This window comes from Perca flavescens, chromosome 10 (assembly GCF_004354835.1).
Source record: "Perca flavescens isolate YP-PL-M2 chromosome 10, PFLA_1.0, whole genome shotgun sequence".
In the NCBI taxonomy this organism is placed as follows: Eukaryota; Metazoa; Chordata; class Actinopteri; order Perciformes; family Percidae; genus Perca; species Perca flavescens.
Genome location: NC_041340.1, coordinates 6,054,407 through 6,080,421, shown reverse-complemented (window position 1 = coordinate 6,080,421; position 26,015 = coordinate 6,054,407). Strand labels below are relative to the sequence as shown.

The 26,015-nt window shown below is 39.8% G+C and overlaps 2 protein-coding genes across 4 annotated transcripts in view; one reads left to right on the top strand and one right to left on the bottom strand.

Moving 5' to 3' along the window:
* Positions 1–8,690, top strand: part of ppargc1b (peroxisome proliferator-activated receptor gamma, coactivator 1 beta) — a 102,843-nt gene extending 94,153 nt beyond the window's left edge. For both annotated transcript variants that reach the window (XM_028589968.1, XM_028589967.1), the window contains 4 exons: positions 1,449–1,506; positions 1,895–2,013; positions 3,022–3,149; positions 3,583–8,690. In XM_028589968.1, the coding sequence (XP_028445769.1) occupies positions 1,449–1,506; positions 1,895–2,013; positions 3,022–3,149; positions 3,583–3,674 (397 nt within the window). In that variant the 3' untranslated portion in view covers positions 3,675–8,690. The remainder of the gene's footprint in view (positions 1–1,448; positions 1,507–1,894; positions 2,014–3,021; positions 3,150–3,582) is intronic.
* Positions 8,691–23,180: 14,490 nt separating this feature from the next.
* Positions 23,181–26,015, bottom strand: part of pde6a (phosphodiesterase 6A, cGMP-specific, rod, alpha) — a 53,678-nt gene continuing 50,843 nt past the window's right edge. For both annotated transcript variants that reach the window (XM_028589534.1, XM_028589535.1), the window contains 3 exons: positions 25,770–25,853; positions 25,014–25,170; positions 23,181–23,551 (listed from right to left, as the gene is read on the bottom strand). In XM_028589534.1, coding sequence (XP_028445335.1) covers positions 23,505–23,551; positions 25,014–25,170; positions 25,770–25,853 — 288 coding nt within the window. In that variant the 3' untranslated portion in view covers positions 23,181–23,504. The remainder of the gene's footprint in view (positions 23,552–25,013; positions 25,171–25,769; positions 25,854–26,015) is intronic.

The window sequence follows — 26,015 nt, the reverse complement described above, 5'->3', positions numbered from 1 at the left end:
AGAAATTGAAAGAACAACTCTGCATCTCGAGTCTATTCAAGTATAACTCTCTCTGGTGTCATTTTCTCAGCATATTGTGCCACATACAGTAATCCAACTGCTTCACAATGCAGTGTCTACTGTCTGAATGTACTCTTCTGTTTCTGTAAAATACAAATGTCATAGTCAAGTCAAAGCATCAACCGTTGTTACCTCAACGAGTTGCATCTTGTGGCTAGTCAAAAGAACCGTGTCGCAATTGCATTGCCTTGTCTTGCATTGCAGTAATGCGACAAAACGTTCACCTTGCTGCTATTGAATTTGGAATAACATTTTATTACTTCTTTCTTTCTCACAAATGTCTGAATGTACAAAGGGTGATGCACTGGACTGTGAGGGCGATTTAGGTATTTAGTCACTAACTGCGTTCTGATCTTTAGCATGAAAACAGAAATACAGTATGAAAAACAAATCGTTCTCAACTCATGTACAACCTTTCAATCAATGGCTGTACTGTCAACATGATATCATGACTTTGCGTAAATATACACCCCCACTTTCTTAATCCAAGTGGCGTGTTATCTGGACGCATTTTGAGTGGCGTATACAGCGGACGGGTTGGGTTTAGGAAAAGAAGAACCGGTTGGGTTTACTAAAAGGCGAGGCAAGGCAAGGCAGCTTTATTTGTATAGCACATTTCAGCAACAAGGCAATTCAAAGTGCTTTACATGAAACATTATAAAACAGTTAGAAAACAATTAAAAACAATTTCAAAGCATTAAAAGATAAAAAATAAAATGGAAAGAGCAATTAGAAAACAATTAAAAACAAAGTAAACAATTAAAAACAATTTAAAAGAATAAAGCTACCTACGGTTGAGTTTAGGAAACGTGACACGCGAGACAATCCCTGGTCTCCTGGGTGAAAGTCCTGTGTTTGACCCATCCATCCACCACCCCAACTAGCCTCCCTACGCAGATTTTAGCCCTTTCATACTATTTCACACACATTCACACACAACCACAAGGTAATGTAAGTCAATGGAGGCCAAACGGCGTTGATAAACACGCTAAAAAGCGAGTATGCGTCTTGATAACACACCAAAAATGGCATATGAGTTGCCGTGTCATACATACGCCACTTCATGAGATCAGTCTACTACTGTCTAACTTAGAATAAGGTCAGTATTCATTTCTATCCTTGTAAGGTACAGTTTAAATTGACTGTCTCAGACGGAATAAGGTCAACAGTCACATGATTTCTGAACATGGAAGACAATGGCAGCAAAAAAGGGTGGGGATGTACAAGTAAGAGACAGCGCTGTTCTGCAGTCAGTGGAAGAAAGTCTCCTTTTTCTGCCGCGGTTCGCCCATTTCTGTCATGTCTGACATTTCAGTTTCACCTTGTCCGCCCTTATCTCACTGACCATGCTCTCTCTCCTTCTCCTTTTCTTTCTTGTTCTCTTTTAGTGAGAACTCAGAGATCTGTCCCGACGACAAGCAGAGGAACAAAGCCAAGTCTGACGAGGTACAGAGAACATTCACGCTCTGCAGTCTTCTGCATACAGCAATAGTGTTGAATTAAAGGAATTGCACCTCAATAGCCCCGAGATCACCAGACTATGAAACACACTTCTAAAGGTCAAATGGTTCATGCCCCAAAACAACCAAAGATGATTTTGGGACCCGATTTTGGACATGCCAACACACTTAGCATACTGATACCATATAATGTCTCTTCAGATTCATACTGCGGCTGCAAGATCAGAATAACAGACTGCATGTAAATGAACACAGGGGCGTGTAGAGTCTCAGGATGCCGCCATACACCCACCCTTCCTGCTTCAGTTCCCACGTCTATCTGTATTCTGTATTGTCCCCTGTCCTGACTGTTGCCATGGTTTCCCTGTTGCCAGGACAACTGCCAGGTGTTTTACATCCACAACCTGCCAACCAGCGTGACCCAGAACATGCTGAGGAAACGCTTCCAGATTTTCGGCAAACCTGAGGACTGCAAAGTCATCATCTGCAACGAGTAAGTGTCCTGATCCGGATCTCTCGATCTGAAGAGAGGAGCTATGGGAGCTTTTTTAAAGATACAGTAAACTTTTTTTTTTGTGCGATAGCGCACAGATTGACAGTTTTAAATGCAGCCTTTATTATCAGTTGGAAGTATTGTTGTTGTAATGTCATTAATTCATACTACAATGAGATGTTAGTGCATGAAATTAAATGAAAATGTAAATAGTAAGTCAGAAATGCCAGTCTGGAAGTAAGTGAGGTGAAGTAATCTGGCAACCTATGGGGAACAGTGTTGAGCTGCAATAAACACAAAAGATAATGAGAAAATAAGAAAGCAGTATTTGCTGATTAACTATTATTTTTTCTTTTTTTCAAAAAGGGTGGGCTGTTAACTTTTTAAAGTCTTCAGCGGAATTAAAAGAAATCACAAACTCTGACAATTTGTTGGAACACATTTGTCAGGCCTAGTGGTACTAGACACTGACCTCTGAACTGGAGTTGGGGTCCCTGGCTAGACACTGTCTAGCCGCTGCTTCTAAATGGGTCAATTACAGGGGGACAAATTTCCCCGTGGGGATTAATTAAACATGACTTTAAAAAAGCTGAACAAAATAAGGGTGCCCTTTTTTGTTGTTGCAGACAAACCCGAACATGTGTCCTTTCAAGTTTTGTACATTTGTTCTTTTAACTTTTGGTACAGTGCTCCAATGTACTTAATGTAGTAAATAAAAATCAGGCATCAGTCCATGGAAAAATCAGATCAGAGTTCCTCATTTCATCATCCAGGGAAAAATCTGATCAGATTTCCTCATTTCCTCTGTGGTTTTTCTGTATTGGACCACTTCAATCCAATCATTCTTTCAATTGGTGCATTGGATGCACATTGAAGAAAAGGAGGAATATAATTCATTTAGCATAGTCCATCTATTCGGATGCCAGCATGTACCTTCTCATCCTCCCAAGAGCAAACTGTCATTATCTTAATGCACGCACGTCTGTCTCTCTACCTGTCTGGTTGTAGAGAGCGCTGCGGGGTGATAAAGATCCGCCAGTCGGGGGTTCAAAAGCACTGGAGAGAGCGGGAGACTGTTTTCCAGAATGGACCTGCGGGCCTACGGAGGCTGACAAGGAAACGCTACATAGATCTTGGTAATGAACACACACACACTGACAAAGTTACACTGTAAGTGGTTCAAATAGTAAACCAGTATGGTGATTTAGCGTAGTCATATAGCTACTATGCCCGGTTTTGCGGTAGCCAATAACTATTATAGTATTATTAGTAGCTATTTTTGTTTGTGACAAACCAGATTTATCGAGTGGTTTACAATCGGACTCTGGCGCACATTTCTGTGTCAAAATTCAACAAAGCTGAATTCTACACGATTCTACACCACGCGGATTTACTGCAGCTGTGTTTAAGAAGCACACGGTCAATCGGAAATGTTCAAGTTGTCATGATCTTTAAAGTAAATTGTACTCGAGTAAGATTGAGAGGAAATGTTTCTCTGCAAGGACAAAACTTGGAATTGGACTTTTTGTGTTTGACTATAACCCTTTTTTTTTCTGTCTTGTACTGTAGATGAGGCAGGTCCGGGCCCCGTCAAGAGCAAGTACGATGCACTGGACTTTGACACTCTGCTGAAGGAGGCCCAAAAGTCCCTGCACCGCTGACAGCCCAGCACCCCTGACTGGTCAGCCTTAGTGAACTGCAGCAACACCCCTCCTACTACTGGGCTCTGCCATCAGACAGGCCTTTTAGTACCTCCATGCAAGGCAACTTTGCAAAATGTTTACATTTTTACCATTGGAATAAAGTAACGATAAGGACCTCGTTGTTTTTTTAAGTTTCTTTCACCGGAGGATACTGCTTAAAAACGAGGAAGCCACTGGGAGTCCGGAGGAGTTAAGAGACAATGGAGGAAGAAGGACGTTTAACAGCAATGGTACAACAACTACAAACGATAATGATAGTTCTTTGCTGAACAACAAAAACCAAGCCGTCTGTGTTGGTGGCCCCATTGCCCGGCTGGATGAGCGGGCAAGAGAGACCTCTGTAGCAAATCCTTGCTATTCCTGCGTTGCGTTGGTCGTCTTCGTCGTGTGTGTTTCTGCGTGTGCGTGTTCTTTGTTCGGTTTGTTTTGTAAAAAAAAAAAAGGAACAAAAAAGTAAAAAAAAAAACTCCCCTTTTCCGGTTATGTGTGGTGAACCTGCAAGCTGTGTTCACCATGAAGTTGTGCGGTTGTATAACCAGAACAAAAAAAAATTAACCCTGCTTTCTTTTAGCAAAAATTGTGGATGTTACAAATTTTAAAATCTATTGTGTGTGTGTGTGTGTGTGTTATGGACAAAGAATATGAAAAAAACATTTAACATAATCATTTGATGACTGATAAAGTTTACAAATCTAAAATGAAGAAGAAAAAATATCATGTTTTCCTTTTTGTAACTGTAGTGCTTCCTTGATTTGATCTATGCACTGTACGGGCCGCGATCAGACAGAGCGCGTTTGCAACAAAAAAAACGCGAGGCGCACTGCACTGCCTTTCTTGTTGACGACGCCCCGATCAGACAAGTTGCATCTTTTTTTGACGTCAGGCGTTTTCTCCGCTCTGAGTTCAAGTTTCTTTCAACTCAAGGCATTCAGGGCGCTCCGGGGAAAAAACGCAAAACGCTCAGCAAAGCAAAACGCTTCGATCTCATTGAAAACTATTACACAAAGCCACCCCAGGCTGCTAAAACGCACTATGTCTGATCTGGGCCTAAGGAGGCAAATGTCTCCGCTGTCCTCCACTTTCACCCTTTGACTCTAATCTCCAACTCTGCCATGCTGACTATTTTTGGCTTCTGCTACTGGCTGCTGCAGGCTCTGTTTGCTAGGCGTTTTTATACATTAAGACCCCGACTATTTCCTGGAAAAAAAAAGTCTTCTCTCAAATGTTGCACATGTTGTGAGCTGGCTTTAAAATAAGAAAAAAAACAAGAAAATATTAAAAATACCAGTCTGACCAGATTTTAAACATTATTTACGGTCTGTGTAAAAGTTAATCCTAGGATTAGGAATTAGAAAATAATTAAAGTTAGAAATTATATCAGGGTTGGGGATTGGCTAGTGTCCTTGCGGGTTATTCAGAAGCGTGTTTTTACATACTTCATGGGTTGACTCCGCGTACATTTCTTTCCCGCATCTAAAAGGGGTCGTGAAGTATCTTTGATACTGAACATGTGTCCAATAAAGGCTGCAGCCTAATGACACCCCCTGAATGCCACAGCCAATGCAACTCGTTCTGTTTACATTGGGACTGCACTGAGCGGGCACACAATGGGGAAATATAGATGATAGCCATAAGACCCATTTACAGACCGTGCCATACTTGGTTCATTGCTGAACTCAGTATGAAGGCACCACATCCGCTCTTTGTCCAGATCATCCCAGTCTAATCTTCTTTCACAAAGTACTGTAAGTTCTCTACTGTAAGTGCTTTTTTCGATTGTTTAGGAATCATTTATTTTCCTGTTGACGCTAGTGCTTCACGTTTGGTTAGCTTGACATTGGGTTTCAAAGTACAAAGAAGAACAAGAGACCAATTTGCTCTCCATAATCCACCCATGCAATAGTGCCATTGCCAGAAGTAGACTAATCTGTTGGTTCAGTTGGAATGTATTCAAGAATCTGAATGTAATCGTCGTATTTCCCCCATTTCTGCTTGCCCAAGATTGTGGAGATCTTTGGTGCTTTTAAGGATACACCTGCTTAGTCGTCCCGTTGACTGCATGTGACAAATTAATGGCTTGAAGTACAGTCTAAGTAGCACCTAATTGACATTCCTGATGCAGCCAGTAGCACCTGCCGTGAAAAGGGAGAGAGCCTCCAAACCCGCCAATACAGTGGTACCAAACCTACACAGCCAGGGAACAAGCGAGGGATGGGCTTGAAAGTTAAAAAAAAAAAATGAACAATCGGCCGAGAATCTGGTTTCTCGTCCACGAGGTACTGTATCAGCTGAGCATCTCTACCTCACATCCATCCATCCCTGCTCCCCCTGTGTTTTTATTTCCGTCTTCTACTGGATGCTCTCCCCCATCTTCTCACTCTTTTCTTTTTGTCAAAAATGTTCTTTACGTGTGGTTTTATGGGTAGTTTGGGGGATTGTGTTTGATTTTTTTTATACTATGACTCCTCCTAAGCCCCACGTGAGGGGAATAATATCTCTTTCTCTAACTCTTTCGCTTGCCTCCTAATGGTTTTTAGCGTGTCCGTTTCTTGGAGTCTCGACCGTGTGTCCATGTGTAACTGAGTGTTTCGTCTTTGTCTCGTGTTTGAGTCGGACACTGCTGACGCTTGCAGGTCGGTGAGGAGGGGTGGGGAGGGGTTGAACGGTGGCTTGGTGGTTGGTTGGTTCCTTGAGTGCGCTTGGAGGGGAAGATTCCCTAAATGTTCCTGTTTTCTCTAGGGACGCACCATTCCTCCTGATTTCCCCGTTCCTCCTCTCCTTGCCCAGGAATTTCAATAAAACGCAGCCCGACTCTCTAACTTTAACTCAATCGCTTTCCGTCTCTCACGGGTTCAAGGCCCTTTTACAAGGTCGTTCCTAAACCCTGGTAAACTCCCACGCTTTTTAACCGGTAATCCTCCAGCCCCATCCTCTTCCTTGTCTTTTGTCTATCTAATCAACTCCTTGGTAACACACAAAAAATTGAATGTTTACATCACTAGATTCTCCTTTGACTTTATTAGGAACGCACACTAAGTACAAAGGCGCCTTATTCAGTGTTTAAAAAAAAAAAAAAAAAAAAAAGCAAGTGAAGTGGCCTAGAGGCCTAGCGTTACCTTCCTCCAGGCTCACTGATGTCTAAAACTAAACAAATACAATTTAGTGCTATACATACTGATTGAGAAACAAGGTGTCAACTTTTTTTTTTCTTTTAAAGGAAGAAAAAACCCGACATTTTAACAACTAATTGCAACTGAATGAGTATTTGTGCTTAGTATGTATACTACTAAAAAGTGAGAGAATGTGCTGGTTTACATATTAAAAAAGTAAATATATTATAATATATGAATATAAAATGTGTATATAGCACTATGCCTCGTTGTAAACATAAAATGTATTGTGTGTGTGTGTGTGTGTGTGTGTGTGTGTGTGTGTGTGTGTGTGTGTTTTTGTTTTTTTGAAAGTGGCGGGTCATAGTTGATTGCTAATCAGACGTATGGTCAGGTCAGTTTAGTTCCAATGACTTCATGTTTTTTTTTCAGTACAGGGAGGAAATGAAGGGAAAAAAAATTAACATGACACAAAGTCCAACACTGTTGTATAAGAAACTAAAAGAGATACAAGTAGATTATTTTTCTTTGCTGTTTATGAAATGACAAAATATTTTTTAATGTTTTTTTTCCTTTCTTTAAAAGCAATTTGAAATGCAATACGTAATAATCTTATCTTTAAGACAGCCTTTCAGAAAAACGGAGGTAATAATGTACAGTGTATGGCTGGTTGTTGAACGACAGCATGGGCAGTCTATGAGCTGCAGATTCAATAGGCTACTGTACTCTATGTAGACTGCTGTTAAACACACAAAAAAAATCCTAAAAATCTACAGGAAGAATGTGGTAAGTTGCGTCGTAAACACATAACACGTATACAAAACGAATTGTATTAATATACTCTTGCACAAATAACGTCCCAAGTAGTGAAATATCTTCACAGTTTTTTCTTCTTGTTGAAAAGGAAGCCATTGTAACTATGTTCTTACCACCTTTTTGATGGTGCACAGGTTTGTTCAAATGTGAGTTGCATTGAACACTTACAGTAACAGCAAATAACTATACATGTATGTCTGGGAAAGGAATGTGGGAGGGAGGAAAAGGAGAAAAAAAAGCAAGTTGTCGCTGGTTTGACCCGGTTCAAGTCACATTAGCCGATACAGATGAGATAGACACTGTAGAAATCTCAGTTTCACTGCTGCACCTCTACTTCATCCCCAACAGGAAGCACTTGGATAGAATCAATTACAATCAAAGATAAGTTACAGAATGGTCCAACTGGCTGGGAGGCATTCTAGCTTTGTGTTATCAAGATTGTAAAGTACTGAAGCAGGATAGATGGTAAAGCGAGAAGGCAGCCTGATTCAACAAATTTGTGAATGCTGCACGAACAGTAGTTTTACCTTGAAGTAGTGCGAGAGAAAGGGTGGAAGTCAAGGGTGTGAATGGGAGAAGAAATTTGCCTTTAAACTCATGTGGAACGTTTTCCAATTTAGTTCTTACCGATGACCAAAAATGTTAGCTTAAAAGGCTTTTGGTTAGCAAATCTTAACACTTTGCTAACCTTTTTCACATAAAACTGTTGTATGTGGCAAAGCTAGCTCTTGTTTAACTTGTTGCTTTGTTGTCTTTGTGGAGGAAGAGCGTAGTTTCAATTTATAATCCAGAATTCAGACTTCCACCTGTTTGAGGAAATCTTGAGACTGAAAGCATGTGGTGGGATTTCTACAGTGGCTGCCGCTGTGCCTGTGAGAGTGCCTCCATTGTTCTAGAGGTCGAAACAACCCCAATTTTCATCATGGCAAGCCTTAAAAATCAATCGGGGTGGGGGGAAAACAAAGCTACCACTAGCTTTTATTTTAGTTTCAACTCCTTTCCAATCCAATGTGGTTTATTATTAAATAATTACTCACGTAATTAAACTTTTTTCAATAGCCATATTATAAAAAGATATATACATATATATGAATATATATATTTGTGTGTTTGTGTAGATATCTAGATGATTATATACTTTCTTATAGAAAACTTTGATGTTGACCATTCTCCTCAGTGTTTTTGAGAACACGTTGACACATTTCAACATAATAATACTGCTGTCCACTTGGTCTAGGTCCTAGGTCGATGGGCAAGAATCCAGAAAATAAAATAAAACGTAAAAAAAAGCCAAAAAAACAAAACTAAAACAATCCCCTCGTCAGAATGTAATACCTTTTAGTCCATTCTTCATTTCAGAAAAATGGAAAATGGCAAGAAAACCATAAAACTTGATAGGCAAGTTGACCAAAAAAGATAAAACTTCAACGATAAAGAGTGCGGCTCGTGAAAAATGTGGCGTCTTCGACGGCCGCGTCAGATTCAGTTTTATAGATGTCATGTTTCCGATGCCATGGCCCACTAAAAACACTTGTTTTTTGTGTCACTTACTGTTTTTAGTTTTGGAAAAAACAATGTACCTGTCATCTAGCTACACCCTCAAATTAGCCCCTACCAGGACAGAAGTGTTTGCAATACCGGCCTCAGATTCCACTTCTGTGTTTGATCTGTGACAGGGTTTTGTCATATTTCAACATCAAAAGTTGTACAGTACAAAGAAAAACTAATGGGCAACCTGTCAAACTTGATGGCAACAGTGATGTCAAATAGGCACTTAGTACGGACTGCAAACTGTCAAAATCTGCTAAATGTGAGTGGGTGTGTTTTTTTTTGGTGGATAAAAACATTTTGACATAAAAGGGCATACATTGTTTTTGTTTGTTTTTCATTACTATTGATTTTATTGTCTATTTACATCTAATGACTATCAAATTCACGAATGATTTTTTTTTTCTTTTTTTAACTTAGTTTTTGGTAAAACAAAAAAGGTAAATACTGCTAGCGAGATTTTATATTTTTACATATGTTGGTTTTATTTTTTGCGTTTCTTTTTTTTTTATTTATACGCCACTTAGTTTGGATGTCTTTAAATGGTGTTTTTTTTTTCTCCGTTTTGTGTGATTTCATATGTCTTGAGAATGTGGAGACAAAGGCATTTTAGTATTTTTGAATTGTTAAAATCTAGTTTCATAGAAGCGGAAGTATCTGATGTTATAAATTATATTTTAATTCATGTAAATAGTTTAAAACAGAAGACTATGGCTTCCTTTTAAACTGAATACATTTCTCTTCAGAGATTGTTTACATTATGGAACTGTAGAGATGTGCTCCTCATATACTGTATAAAGTACATATATTCATTGATTTGCCTCCAAAAAATAAAATCCTAATGAACAGCATTTTTTCAGCGCATGTGTTGATTTTTGACGGACAAAGGTCCAAATAGCATATTGAAATGTAAAGATGTGATTGCTCACTGTTGACCATTTAGGGCACTTAGTTTCAAAATATCAAAATAAAGCTTACAGGACTTCTTTTTTTTAATCACTGATTTTTCACAATGTACCTATCAACATTTTTACCTGAATTACCTGGATGAAGTTGGGTCATAGTTTGGTCAGTTTAAAGGATAAAATGTCTACATTTTTCTTCTCGTAAACAGATCCCATGAAAATACCAAAACAAACTATTCCATTTGTTACTAAAGACGTAAATCTTTAAAATCAGGTCACAAATGTGTAGATGTGTAATTTCCTTAAAACAGCTGGGTACTGTAGTTTTTAGTAAATGTCACTCAAATGGGACTAAATACAAATGTGGTGCTCTAGAGCAGAGGTATTCAACAGGGGGTCCAGGACCCCTAGGGTGTCATCCAACTTATTGCAGGGGGGGCCACCAAATTGTTGTTAGCTTTTTCAAAATCTAAAATGTCTTAACATGAATCCAGTCTATTTGTGAAAAAAACAAAAAAGATACAGTTCATCCTAAGGATTTAGTGTGCCACATGTATGTTTAACATTAAATCAGCCAATTATTTAGTTAATTAATTTTATTAGCTTAGTATTCTATGCACTAAAAATGTATGTATAGAGACTGTAGGCCTCCCTACATGTTATTGTAGGTATTTAATATGCAACTTCATTTTATACAATATATGAAGTAGGGGATCCCTGATCCGTCTCTCTCAGTTAAGGGGTCCTTGGTTTATAAAACGTTGACGACCCCTGCTCTGGAGAGAATTTAGGGAAGCAAGGTGGAGGGTGGGGGTGTGGCCTTGTCCAACTGCCACTTTTCTCGTTTGAAAGCCATGATGTCTCTCTCTCATGGGTGGGCCAAATTCTCTGGGCGGACAAAGCAGAGAAAGGGGAGGTAACCTTGCTCCTCTTGACCTCATAAGGTCAAGGAATGATAAGATTCCAGATCGGTCCATCTGAGCTTTCATTTTCTCAAAGGCAGAGCAGGATACCCAGGGCTCGGTTTACACCTATCACCATTTCTAGCCACTGGGGGACCGTAGGCAGGCTGGGGGAACGCATATTAATGTTAAAAAAACCTCATAAAGTGAAGTTTTCATGCCATGGGACCTTTAAGGAAAAGGTTGTGGGTGGGCTTACGTTTCCATGACACATGAGATAACAATGGGACAGTTGGGTTTAGTAAACGAAAAATGGGACGGTTGGGTTTAGGAAAACAATAATGGGACACGGGACAACAACGGGATGGTTGGATTTAGTAAAAGAAGAAAGCAACGGTTGGGTTTAGGAAACTTGACACACGGGACCCAATCTCCGGTCTCCTGGGTGAAAGTCCTGTGTTGTTTGACCCATCCACTACACCCAACCAACCTCCCTATGCGGATTTTCGGCTTTTCAAACTACTCGCTACCGTAGTCGCTCTTAATGCTACGTCATCTTCTCACTGACTTTACATTGGCATTGTTTTCCGTGGTGGCCACACGGAATTTTCACACATTCCGTGCCACCACCACGTAATGAGCTGTTAACAGTTCGTGATCATTTCACGGAATTCTGTGAGACCAGGCGGGGGTTGTCATGTCCTCAGTGTTCCCTGCATGATTAACTTGCTTTGGCCCTAGAAAGGGAAGTGCACTGCACGATTATATAACTTTTTGTATGTTCCTCTCCACTGTGAAATTGTGGTGAAGACATGCCTCCAGGGGAAAAAGCCTTTAAAAAACAAAAATGGAAACCATAACTTTTTATTTCAAAGTCTAAATGCTGTCATGAAATGAGCTTAGCTTTTATTGCTCTGCTGTTACAATAGCTACTTCATACTGACATTTCGCTCATACCTACTTCTGTCTTAAATTTTACACTTTAATGTCTAGAAATTCTCATGAGTGACAAGTTATTACAGGATGCATGATGTTTTTAATGTCAGAAATCTCTCGTCACTGGCCGGGCAATCATCAAAACAGCATAGTGTGTCTTCATAATTCATATTAAAGAGCTACTATAGAGATTATTTTGTGAAAACATTAGTGTCCTGAAGGAGGCAATTTGTGTTCCAGCACAGAGGACATGATGGTCTACAGGTGCTTGTTTTATTGTGTCAAGGGAAGTACAAATCTTACTGACTACATTTAAAACACTTGCATTTGCGTTATTATTATTTGTATAAAGTAAGGGTTGTATAAGGTTTCTCTGTATGTTGTTTGTACTTGCTGCTGCAGCAAATCATCTCTCTCAATGGGTTCGGTAACAGCAAAAGAAAAACAAATGTCAGTTTCTTAGAGCAGTTATTCATCTTTAGACATACAGTTTGAATAATATAATATCTGCATGGTTACACAACCTGACTGCATGTTTTCTGTGTATTTTCCTGTCTTTCCATGCTGTGGAGAGGTTTAGAGGTACTCTCTGCTGTATGTAAACCCACCCACACCCACACACACCCACACACACACTAATGGTTAAACAGCATCCCATTAACAGGCTGCTGGCAATTTTCCGCCTGGCTAGACTGTGATTCACATGTGACTGCACTGATAATGCATGGGACATCACTATACCAGCACTGTTGTACTGATGGTCTCTGGTCTTCGTTCCTTCCCACGTCAGCAAAAACACATGGGAACATTTATGTTTTACAATGCCCCCAGCATGCTAGGAAGAAGAAAAATATAAATGTAACAGGAAAAATATCAACTATAATCAACCTGGTATGGTGCTAATTGCACAAGGAAAGGACTAAGGATATAAATGAGAGTAAACACAATTTCATTGATGGTAAAATAGGTAGGTTTGATACAGAGATGCTCTCTCAGCAAGACCAACCATAGCAAAAATTCCAGCTAAAAACAAATATTGACCAACTAAAACCAACCAAATTACATTAGGTTCCATCCAGTAGACCCCTCTGAGCTGAGCAAAACATAATCACATTAGGCATGAGTAATTGATTCAAACGTTGGAAGATTTAGTTCTCGACTCTGTTTATTTATTTATTTTTGCAAAAACAATACTTTCAGTCTGACAGAGCTTTCACACCGCAAGGTAATTATTTCCAGCAGAGATAGCGGCTGTGCTCTCTCTTGGTCACCACCAAGTTGTGAAGCCAAAGTTGAACCAAATGGCTTTCTGACACAGAATATGATGGCCTCCACATAACGCACCCAGTAAGTTCATCCAAAAAAAATGGTAAAAAAGTCGTATTTGCTGGAGTTCTGTAACTCTACTCTCCAATCCTACAGGGACTTGAGTAAAAAGTCTTGAGCACCGAAAAGAAAAAAATGCATAGAGCAATTTTTGGGAAAAAGAAAAAAAGCCTAAAACAACTGCTTATCTACACACCCAGAAGTCACACAACTGCATGAGCATCCCCTTGGAGTCCACTCTCCTTTTAACTCTGGTTTGGTCTCCACCAACTCTTGACAATAATATCTGTCACTTTAGCAGCTATGTGGTTCCACTTTTATTCACCAGCAAGTTGCGATCTTAGGGGGCTTTTACACCTGAAAATGTTTTTGCATTTGATCCAGTAAGTTTAAGGTTAGGTTTCACACTGCAGTTATGCAAGCACACTAAAGAACTATACATGACAAAGCTACGTCCTGTCGTGATCACATACAGTACGTGAGCTGTGTCTCCCGACAGTTGTAACTGATTGGTTTGTAGACGGGCTCCCCCGTCCTCTCGTAGCCTCTCTCTGTGTCGGAGTTTTTCCAGCCGACTGCTGCTCTCCCCGTGCCGCCGCGGCACTTGTTGTTTTGTTGCGTTGAGAAGCAAGACACGAGAAATTTACATGGGGTTTGAGGAGCTGCAGCATTTATTTAGAGTTGAACTGAAACCTACACTGTATATTTACTACCACATAACAAGTAAACTGCTGATGTATTCTCAGCTCTGATAGCCAACAGCTGTCTGCTCTGAGTGCATTCACCGTCACTCTCTCTCACGTACAAACTAAGCTATTCCTTAAAGGAGCTTACCCAGTCTTATAACACGTAGATAGCCTGCCAGAACTTTCTTTATTTGGTCCGAAAGTTTGAACCATACAAAAAATGCGTACACACTAGAAACGAGACTACCTTTTTTGGTCGGACCAAATTTCGGCTATTTGACGAGGTAGGTGTGAAAGCCCCCTTAGTCTGACTGCTGTTTGGTTCTGGGTTCATCAAAGCTTGTTTGCTGGAAATCATGTTGATGAGAACGCTTTAGACTCAAGGAAACAATGAGAAACGAATAGACAGTGTGTAAAATGTGTAGAGCTACACATTTCAGGGTGAATTCCTAGTTGGTTTGGCACTACAAGTGGCCATTTAAACACTAAACAAAGCTGCCTTATTCAGGACACTCTGTGTTCTGCATGCTCTTTGGTTTCCTGTATTGGAAATCTCCTTCTTTTGGTCACTACCCAGAGCTCATGACCATGGGTGAGAGCTTGAACACAAATAGAGCATTTCACATTCAGGCACCAGCTTTCTTCCTTCCACCATGACTGCCTGGTGCGATGCAATCTTACGCAACAAGCCTACTCAACGGTGAACAAGACTCTAAAATACTTTTACTTGCGGCAGCAACTTACTCTTAATCTGAACGGGGCAATCCATCGTACCATATAGCCTCAGACAGAACCTGACTCTCATTCCAAGTCATTCACATTTTGGCTACCCACTAACCCAGTGTACACTTCGAGTCACAATCTGATGAAGCGAGCAGAACTACACCATTTGTAAAAAGTGGAGATACAACCCTGAGATCACCGAAGCATAGACCCATCATTCCTCGACTAAAATCGTACAGATTCGAGTCACGGATATCACAGACAGCCTCAGTGGAGCCTCTGCTCACTACAAACACAGCTCTTATGTGTGGTTATAAATGAACCAAATGGCTTGTAGCAAAGCACCGAACAATCGATGTAACATTATTCAATTTAACTGATGTGGCCTCCTGACCATGAAGCTGAATCCACTCTTCTCTGAAACAAAAACTAACTGTTATAACCTTCATGAAGGGAGCATTTATTGCAAGGCTGTTGTATTAGACTGCATTAGTTTTAGCAAGATATCACTATTTAAATCCCTATTTACAGTATTATTTGTAAATCTAACCACAGTGAGATGGATATTAAATAACTCATGTATGATTAGTAGTAGAAGTGACTTTTTAGGGTTGTGTATATGTAAAGCAATAACCTTATTTATTTTATTTTTTTGGTGATTAATTGTACAGCCCAAAGCCAGAGGAGAAAGCAGACAATGAGAAATCATGCTGTCAGCCATTTCCTGTCCGGCTATCCTCTGTTTGGTTGTTTCTGTGGGGTAGTCGTGACTGCAGCAAACAGGGCCGCTCTGCAGTGCAGTGCAGAGGTATTAGACACGCAGTGTCATCCCCATGAGCTTCAGCTTAACTCTGACACCAGGACAAGACACTACTGTCAACCAAAACCCCCCTGACTTCTATTTATTTGCCACAGTCCCAAGTGTTAGGAATCACGAATCATGTTTCTTCATCCATTATTTTTTATCGCATTGTGACCAAATATGTGGTATTTATAAAATGACACTAATCAGCCTTTGTTGAATTGGGACACATTTGTTTGCTTATTTGTTTCAGCCTTCCCTTCCTTCTTTCCGTCTTGCATTTGTCAAGCGTAATATCTCACACACTGATGGTTAATGAGTCCCTTCAACTTTAGCTGGGCAAATTAAGCTATTCATCTTTTACATTCTGTTAAATCACACCACACGTTTTAGTCTGCAGCTTTAAAGCGCCCATATTATGCTCATTTTCAGGTTCATAACTGTATTTTAAGGTTGTACCAGAATAGGTTTACATGGTTTAATTTTCAAAAAACACCATATTTTTGTTGTACTGCACAGCTCTCTCTCACTGCTGCAGATCCTCTTTTCACCTGGTTTCTGTTTTAGCTACAGAGTGAGACCTCTTTTGATCTTCTTCTTCTGTACTATCTTTGATTGCACTCGCACATGCTCAGTAGCTCAGATGTAGAGCATGTCAGCTAGCTAACTCTAGAGACAGTAAAAGAAAGCCTGTTTCTACAACTTTGGTCAGTTACAAGGCAGGATTAGCTGGGAGACTTCTAAATGAGGGCGCACATGTAAGTAGTTCTTTTGTAGATTATGGTGAACTTGTGTATGTTTTAGCAGTGCTTAGCTATTGAGAACGATGTAGCATGCTACGTTAGCATCAGCATGCTAACGCTACGAGCTAACGGTTGTGGTTAGCCAGCTCATTTCGGACTGTGACGTCACAGTCCGAGCCGATCTTGAACAGCTCACTAGGAGACTGAAGGCAGGACACATTCAGAAACCGTATCTCACTCAGAACACCATGGAGGTTTTTTTTTTTCAAAGTTTGTATGTGTGTGGAAGCACCAGAGACACAAAAGAACACCCCAAATCCCAGAAAAAGTGATTTTTTCATAATATGGGCACTTTAATGCTGTACAGATCATTTGACTGACCATTTTGTGGAGCTCACACTCTACGCAAGCATTTCCCCATTGAAAATGTACCCGGCTTTACACAGATTTGCGGACGATGGCGGCATATTGTCAGAATGCTGAACTAAATGTTATTAAATAAAATTTCACTCATTGGTCTAAAAGGGAAGTTACTATTGTGTTTGGTCGTTCCTTATTGTGTGGCGGACACTGCTGATTGGGGACATTTGGAAGCTTGAATGAATCTAGCTTTTGAAAGAATAAGCTGCTTGGCCAAATAGGTGAGCTAGATCATTTGTATGGTTGTCCAAATGTCATCTGCAATTTATTAAGTAATTTTTTTTCTTCATTACTTAGCATAGACCAATGGGTTAAAGGTCTTCTCCCTTTAACTTTAAAAACTGGGCGAAATATTTGTACTCTCAAAGTTTGTTAGATTCAATTTTTCAAGAAAATCTTAATTTCAAGTATAAAAACCATAACCAGTTCCTCAAAAATAACCTTCAGAAAACGTGGCAATGACAACCTTTATTTTAAATGAATGTTGTGTCTCAGCATTTTCAAAATTAAATTTAATAACCTCAATCAGGGGCGGACTGGGACAAAAATTCGGCCCTGGCAATTCCATTCCTTAAAGGCCCAATTTCAGACGGGGACGTTATTTGCTTTATAATTGCAAAAATCGGGCTCACGTGAGAGTATGGCACCAGCAGCATTCAACGCACTTACAGGCTTTCATATTTAAATAAAACACACACTGAAGCAATTAAAAAAACATTCAAATAAACCACCATGGCACCATCTTAGAATAGAATGGAAATGGATGTGCTCGCATATTTTAGTTAAACGTGACACTTAAATACATATTACTACTCAGTAACAACACACAAACACTAGCTGGATTGCTGCTGCTGCTGCTAGTCACGGGTAAATGAGCTAATTTATCAGTTGCTTTAGTGGACAAAAAAATATTTGTTTAACATCTCACATTTAGCTGAAACCCGCCTTACAGTCTTTCCTCTTTCTCTCCCTTATTTCTTCTGCACCATTTCTTTGGCAGTGGTTTTCACGTAGGTTATGTTTGATATTTCACTTGAATGTATACGCATGAATCATGACCCCTGAACTGTCTGGGCCGATCCACTTGGGGAGGATTTTTTGTTGCATCAGAAACACGTTCATTTACATCTGGAGTACATTTTCGCTGTTATTCATTCCGCACATTTTATAGCAACCTTATTTTTTCATCAAATCTAACAGAACTCTAATTTGTGTTATGTCTATCTAGACGGATGAACTCATTCTCAAAACCAATTAAGTAAGCTTTAAATTGCATTGCGATAAATTCCATTTTTTGAAATGAGGTTTTCACATCAGCCACAGTGAGTGTTGTCTCCCGGGACACTAACTGAGATCAGACAGCAAACATGAGACACTGCAGAGAGCCCTATCAGGTCAAAGGCCACCTCGTGCAACACGCTGATAAGCGTTACGATTCAGTGGATGCTGACCCTGAGTCACACACATGCACAAAATGATGACATAAAACCAAAGACCTCGGATATACTTTTACATTAAGCTTTTTTCATTTTTTGTATAAAATGGTTTTTAAACATTTTCTGAAATAAAAAGGACACAAAAAGAAAAACAAAACAAGACAATGACAACAACATAATAACATAATTCACAAGATACCTTAAAGACATACATACATACATACATACATACATACATACATATAACATTCACACAGAAGACGGGGGGTTGGGGGGTTGGTACAAATACTCATGACATACTCATATTCATGTAACACAAACACTACAGTTAAGTTGTTGCTCTATTGTTCATATATTCTCTAATAAAAGTCCAAGGGGCGCCCAGACCATTATCATAGTCAGCAAGGGTCGAAGCTGCATTCTCCATAGGAAGCAAGTCGAGAAACTCCTTCAACCAGTTGTATTTCTTTCCAATTCATGAGTAAAGTCCTCTTTATGGAGAGAAAAGCTAGCGCAAGTATAAGTTGTACAGGTCTTGCTTGTATATTTTCCAATCTGCTTCCCAATATGCATACAATAGGGCATTTAGGAATATGAACATTCAGAATCATTTTTAACACATTTTTACATAAAGCTTGACTAAATTATTTATTGTGACAATTCAGGTGCTACTTTGATGGTAATCACTGTTCAGCATTTACTCCTGATGTTTAATTCTAATGTTTAATATTGTTGGTCTGCTATATTAATATCTATCTTGACTGCAGAGAATCACATTACACTCCAACCTGGTTACATTTAGGTTAAATATAACATTTGTAACTTTTAAATTTGTATTTTTTCATCTAGCTATACATTATATAACCCCTAAAACATCCCCTGACCCCCCCAGGGGATTTTGAACCTGAGACGGAGAGCAAATGAGTTGCACGAATTGCAAGCAAATTCAACGTCTTGCCGTTTGTGATACGGTTGGTTTCCTGCCCGGATCCTGCATTTTGCTCGAGTTGTTAGATAAGCCTCTTAACAATGCTCCTGAGACGTGTGGATCCAAGCAGCCACATACATCACACCTGCTGTGACTGAAATTATTTGACATTGTTTTGCGCATATATTAAAGAAAAAACAAAATGAAAAAAAGGTCATCATGTCCTCCTGAGAGCATATCTCCTCTGTCCCATTTTTGTCTTACTATAATACGCTTTTGTCTTGGGGGACAAATCCAGTTGATTAATCCTGTTGTTGAGCTTATTAGTAATTTGCTGAATAGAAATGTCGCACATTTGTTAAATCCAGCTCCACAAATCTTCAGACTCTTTTGCTTTTCAGATTCTTTCAGATCATTAATTACTTTGGGTTATTTTGGCTGTATTTATCAAGATCAATCTTTGGGCTCTACCAATTTACGATGGATGTTTATTATTTTGGGCATTTTAAAGGTCATTAGGAGGAGAAGGAGATAAACATTGTTCAACCCCACAGAACCTTATTTTGTTCTAGTGGAGTTCCTAAAGATACCAAATATATGTGGCTGAATTTTGAGAAAATGTGTTTGTTATATCTGTGGTCTGAGCGCTGCAGCTCTGACACTTGCACGCTCTTCACTGTCTGAAACGCAGGTCTCAACTCAGCTGTCAGGATTTCAGGATATTCCTGTGTGACCATTCTTGTGTGACCGCTATATTCAATGCACATACAAGTGTGCATCATGACATGCTGATGGTGCATTGCTGAGGCAAGAACGCCTCAGCAAACTAGTCAAGTGACTTTTTCTGCTTAGAAACTGCAGCCGACCCATGCATATTCGTCCTATAAATAGTCCTGCATCGCTCTCTCGGCTGTGGCTTGCAGGCTGGCAGCTCTGCAGTCACGACTGCCCCCGATCTCTGCTAGAATGAGGCTAAAGCTCCCTTCCTGTAGGCTCACTGGGTGTACTGCAGCTGCTGCTCTCCCTCTCCCTCTCCCTCTCTCTCTCTCTCTCTCTCTCTCTCTCTCTGCAGTCACGGGTTGTCGCTGCGTCAGAGCCAAGCTTTACAAGCTCTGCTGATCATCACAACCATATACGGCAATCCTTTGAGCTCCCACCTTGCACTTACGTCATGGGTACTTTCGTCATACACCAATGACGACACACTTAGATTATGTATCCATGCTATTAATATATTACTACAGCGTGTGAGGGGAGAGAGGGATGGGTGATGATGAATTTAGCTCACGTCCTTCACCCCCCATTGTGGCTCCAGTGGTGATCACTTTTCATTATCCAACTCTGGCGTCATGTTGTGTTTTGTAACAGTGTTATGTATGGCTCTAGGTGGGAGAATTAACTTGTGTCCACATGCGCACACACACACACACACACACACACACACACACACACACACACACACACACACACACACACACACACACACACACACAAATGGATAATGCAGCTGGCAGATGTTTATACAAGGTCAGCTGTTGTGCAAGTGTCTTTTATGCATGTTTCCTGCAGCAATTCTGCCCTAGTGCTACAGACAAATATCTCTCATTCCCACAAATGTGTAGTTACTCTCATACAGCCTGTTTCCAGATGTTTACTTTTCAACAAATACATGTTGAACAGAGAAAAGGACATATGTCCAAAGCTGTGTCAATTAGAATTGTCCATGTTTGATTTGAACATTGTTTTACCTAGAAATCCATTTTGTCCCAACAGCTGGCCAGCTACTGCACACTGCTGTCAGTCAAATGCTTGCTGTGTTTTATAAATCACGGTTAAAAAGAGTGCAAAAAATCTTCGGAACTGATTCTCTCGGGACTAAAACAAAAGTGCAGTGAGAGTTCAACAAACATGCAGAGAAAGTGTCAAATGCTGACAGAATACATTTTACTCAAATATGTGTTTAATGCTGAAACACGTTTATTTACTATGCAAAAGCAATAACATTACACAGAAATGGATGTGGAAGCAGTGGGCATTAACACACAGTGAGTGGTGGTATATTTACAGTAGATAGGACTTTCTATTATGTAGACATACACACACCTACGGTACACACACACAAACAACAGCACAAGCTCATCAGGTGGATTTTTCACAAACGGACAACAGCCTACTACAATACACCAATATGTCACATCTGTATTTACCAGCAGACACACACACACACACACACACACACACACACACACACTAACACTTAGAGCTGGGCAATATATCGATATTATATAGATATTGTGATATAAGACTAAATATCGACTTAGATTTTGGATATCGTAATATCGTAATATGGCATAAGTGGTGTCTTTTCATATTTTTAAAGGCTGCGTTACAGTAAAGTGATGTCATTTTCTGAACTTACCAGACTGTTGTAACTGTTCTATTATTTCCCTTTACCCACTTAGTCATTATAGCCACATTACTGATGATTATTTATCAAAAATCTCATTGTGTAAATATTTTGTGAAAGCACCAGTAGTCAACACTACAATATCGTTGCGGTATCGATATCGAGATATTTGGTCAAAAATATCGTGATATTTGATTTTCTCCATATCGCCCAGCCCTACTAACACTACACTGGCCAGAACTAAACAGCCACACAGAGACACAGCTCAGTAACAACACAGACACCAAAGTAATTCAGTGGGAAAACAGTGATACTTCTTTACTAATCTCTGCAAAGTGATTTAATAATACATTTCTTGGGTTGAGAGTGAAAAATGAGTCCACATAAACACAAGCTTTCCTACATTGATCCGCTGTAGTTTTCAGCACAAGTATTTGCAAACTCTAACATTGAACACCACATGGAGAAGATGGTACATACAGTATGTTATCTTGAAACAGATTTGATTCAGTAAAACGAACTGTCAGTGATCAACCGGTGAGGGAACAACACTACTCATGTGCTATTCACAGCATGCATCTATTTTACGAGCAATGTTTTCCGTTTATTTTGATGCCGATTTGCCTTACAAAGTTAGACATTTGACAGCATGTAGATAAACAAGCTGAGACAAATGTGTCAACACAGCTGATGTCCCACCAGCCGAGCCAAAAATACAAAAACATTTGTTGACATTTGATTCAGACACTATTGACATGCCGCTGCGGAACGCTATTAGTCACGGTTGCATTCGTTTCCCTCTCTGTGTTTTGAAAAGGGCATCATAAAGGATCCACATCTACGAAATACACATTCAAAAACCGAACCATCGGAGCCACAGTGGAGCTACAGTTTGGTTGTGTTTTGAACTTTTTCACATCAAGGGTTCAAGTTAGAAAGTCTCAGTCACATCTTCAGAGGATCAAATGTTTTTTAGCACAGTAAATGTTATCTTAAATAATGTACACCGCATATCCCAGCTTAGCCATTAGTATTTTGTTTAATCAGCAGTTTAAAAGCTTGTCGGTCACGCCAGATTAAAGTTTGGTATAGATTTCATCCGCGGATAACCAACCAGCCATCATCACAGTTACATTAAATTGACTCGTTGCCCATTAGCTCCTCAACAGACTGTGTATTTTACATTTCTTCTAAACATGTTCTATTAAATACCTTTGTGCACGATGCATATTTATTTATGTATTACTCTGTGTCACCTCCTACTGTGCAATATGCCATTTCTATTCATCCGCACCTTACTCTGTATATATATATATATTTTTTTTTTACTTGTTTTTTTTGTCTGTTTATAATAAGGGTGTTTATAGTGTACATATTATTACTATCAATATTATTACTCTTATTCTATTTTTCTATTTCTTATAATACCTTTTGTATATTTTTCCTATGTCTATTTAATGTGTGTTTGTCTTATTCTGATGTGTGTGAATTTCATTGAGCTGCTGTAACAAGGGAATTTCCCCAGTGTGGGATTAAAAAAAGTCTATCTTCTCTTCTCTTATCTAAGTAGCTGCTGGTTTCAGTTAATGCCAGTACAGCATTATTATCAATTCAAATACACTTGCATGGTAATGCTGTATGAGCAGTGAATAGTTTCTTCTTGTACTGAAAAGTCCTGTAGGTAGCTGACATTCAACATTTAAGTTATTATCTGAGCCGGAACATTTTTCAATGCAAAAGGTCTTTGCTTCCTGTTTGATGGTCTTCCAGGTTTTGATTAATTAGATAATATGCGTAGCTTGCTACATTTAATGCTTTTTTGGCAGCTGACTCTCAGATGTTTGAGCTTCCCACAAGTGCCTAAACACCCCATGATGCCAAGTGCATCTAATGAGTAATACAGTAGCAAAGGATGGACAGGAAGGAGCAGTGAAGAAAGAAAGCAGAACAGAAAAAAGGAGACGGCTAGACAGGTATTTTACAGTGGGAGGTGCGCTTTTTTGGGGAGTAAACTGGATCTTTCTGGTCAGATCTCAATAATGACATCGGGAAACTGGACCACCACAACCATGTAGCAAGTACCATGGTGTTGTAGCATCTCTAGCTGACAGCACACGTCTTTGACTGAGACTGGGCCGCACTCGCTGCTGCAGGAGGAGGGAAGGAAGGAAGGAAGAACAAAGGAAGGAAGGAATGAAGGGACGGAGGGAGAAAGGAAAAACAGAGCGACAGTTATTTTTCCATAATTTAAAGTGACACCATGAAAAATGCATTCAAAAATTTTTTTTTTACAATGTCTCCACCTGTATGTGTGTATTTGTGTGTCTGTACTTTTACTATGGTTACCAAGCAGCAGTTTGGGCATTTAGTTCTCACTCAAATGTACCTCAAAACAGGCACATAGACTGGTTAGGCTCAGAGGCATTTAGCAGTGGTGGAATGGAACTAAGTACATTTTCTCAAATACAAAGTACAAGTACAAATTTGAGGCACTTTTCTTTTCATGCCACTTTCTGCTTCTACTCCGCTACATCTCAAGAGAGAAATATTGTACTTTTTACTCCACTACATTCATCGGACAGCTTTAGTTACTAGTTACTTAAACATTTAAGATTTTTGAACACAAAACACATGTAGTTTATAAAATACAATGTTTTATTATAAATTAAACTACCCACCAATATATAAACCGACAAGTACAGCTGAAATGATTAGCCGATTAAACATTTAATTGATTGACAGACGGATTGTTTCTAAGGCTATGTTTAGACAGAAACGATCTGAAGAGAAAACGCAAAAGTGTGTGAAATCTGATGTAGTATGCACACCAGGCGGCTAGGAGGTAGTGTGAAGCACTGCCACACAACACCATCAAGCCTGCATAGAACCTTCCTTCTACTTCTCTCCCTAGTAGCGTGAAACCAAAACATGGCGAAGCGAACAACACAAGCTGACAATTTTGTCTGGACAGACGAGGAGGTGGAGTTATTGCTCCAAACAACCTTAGATTACAAAGCCACAAAGGCACAACAGGGCGCGGACTGGGAGTCCTGCCAGTCAAAATATATAGACATATGGACCGAATTTCTTCAGCAGTATGGAAATAATCCGACATGTTTGTTGTTATTTTCCTGTACTGGTGCATGCCTGTGACGTAAACGCGTGCGCGACGAGAGCCACTGTGAGCAGATCGGAGCAGACTTTTTACCCTTTAGACAGGAAGACGGTGGAGCATTTTTAAGACTTCCACTTTGGAGGGTGGTTTCACTTTTTTTGTGTTTTTAAGCCCCAAAAACGGCGTCTAAATGAAAGGCACATCTGATAAAATATTTCGTTGTTTTCACCCGCGAGCGTTGTCGTGTAAACAGGGCCTAAAATGTGAGGATTTTTTCTGCATTGAGTACTTTAACTTTTAAAACTTAAGTACATTTCCCTGATGATACTTAGATACCTTTACTGAAGTAACATTTTCTTACTTCTAACAGTATTTTTTACAGTGTGGTATTAGTACTTTAACTTAAGTAAAGGAACTGAATACTACTTCCACCACATGAAACTGGGAGAGTAATGCACTGTCTGTGTGTGTTCACATATCTGAGGGCCTCCTACCTTGTTTGGCCCCAGCGGCCTCCTCCTTGGCTTTCTTGGCCTCCTCAATGGCGGCCAGCTTGGCCTCGTGCACCTCCTTCAGGGCGTTCCACTCCTTCCTGTTGTTCAACAGGCGCTCCAGCATTGGGGTGATCTCCACGTGGAAACGACTGAACTCCTGGAGAGCAGGACGGCAACAAATCAACACAAATCAAATCGCATCCAAATCAATACTGCTTCGTTAGATCCAAAGATTTATTAAATCTTATAAATATAACACTGACAACGTTTCAGATGGTGCGGACAAAGTCGATTTTAGTAATCAAGTTATGTACACCTGAACCATCTTGAAATAAAGTTACTGAGCCGAATAGTCGATACCAAGTTAAAATGCCATCTACGGACCTTTTGCACAGCAGACATTTTGGCTTGTCATAGTAGGAAAAGCACAGCTCAAATTCATAACTTTAACGATGGCTCAATTCCATCAAGTGTCCTAGTAAGCTATTTCAGTGAGTCAGCATGCACAATACCAGGGCCTCTCCTAAGTGGAATGCAGCCATCATGGTTTGGAATACACCTGTGCTTTTCCTACTATGACATGTCAACATGTCATAGTAGGAAAAGGTATAATCCAAGATAAGACAGACTTAACAGGTGTCACACTTTGCATGTAAATGTTTCTACAGTTTAGCTGCAGGGGATTCTTTTCGGCGAGTGTTTGTTAGGTTAAAGGGAATCAAGAGTGAATGTTTTCTGTGAGGTGTAATGTCTGACCTTGTACACGAAAGCACAAACAAAGTCGATGAATCCACACTGCATCTTCGGCAGATCATCTGATTTGGTTCGGTCCATCATAGGCTGAAGGGGGGAGAAAAGTGTGTGAGACAATCAAATCCTGTACACTCATGTGGCCATCAAGCCTGCTGCCAAGCCCTCGCATTTTAAAGTCTCTCTCTATACTAGGATTCAAAAGTGGTGTTGTTATTTTGTCCACCCTATTGTTTTGCTGCAAACTAAATT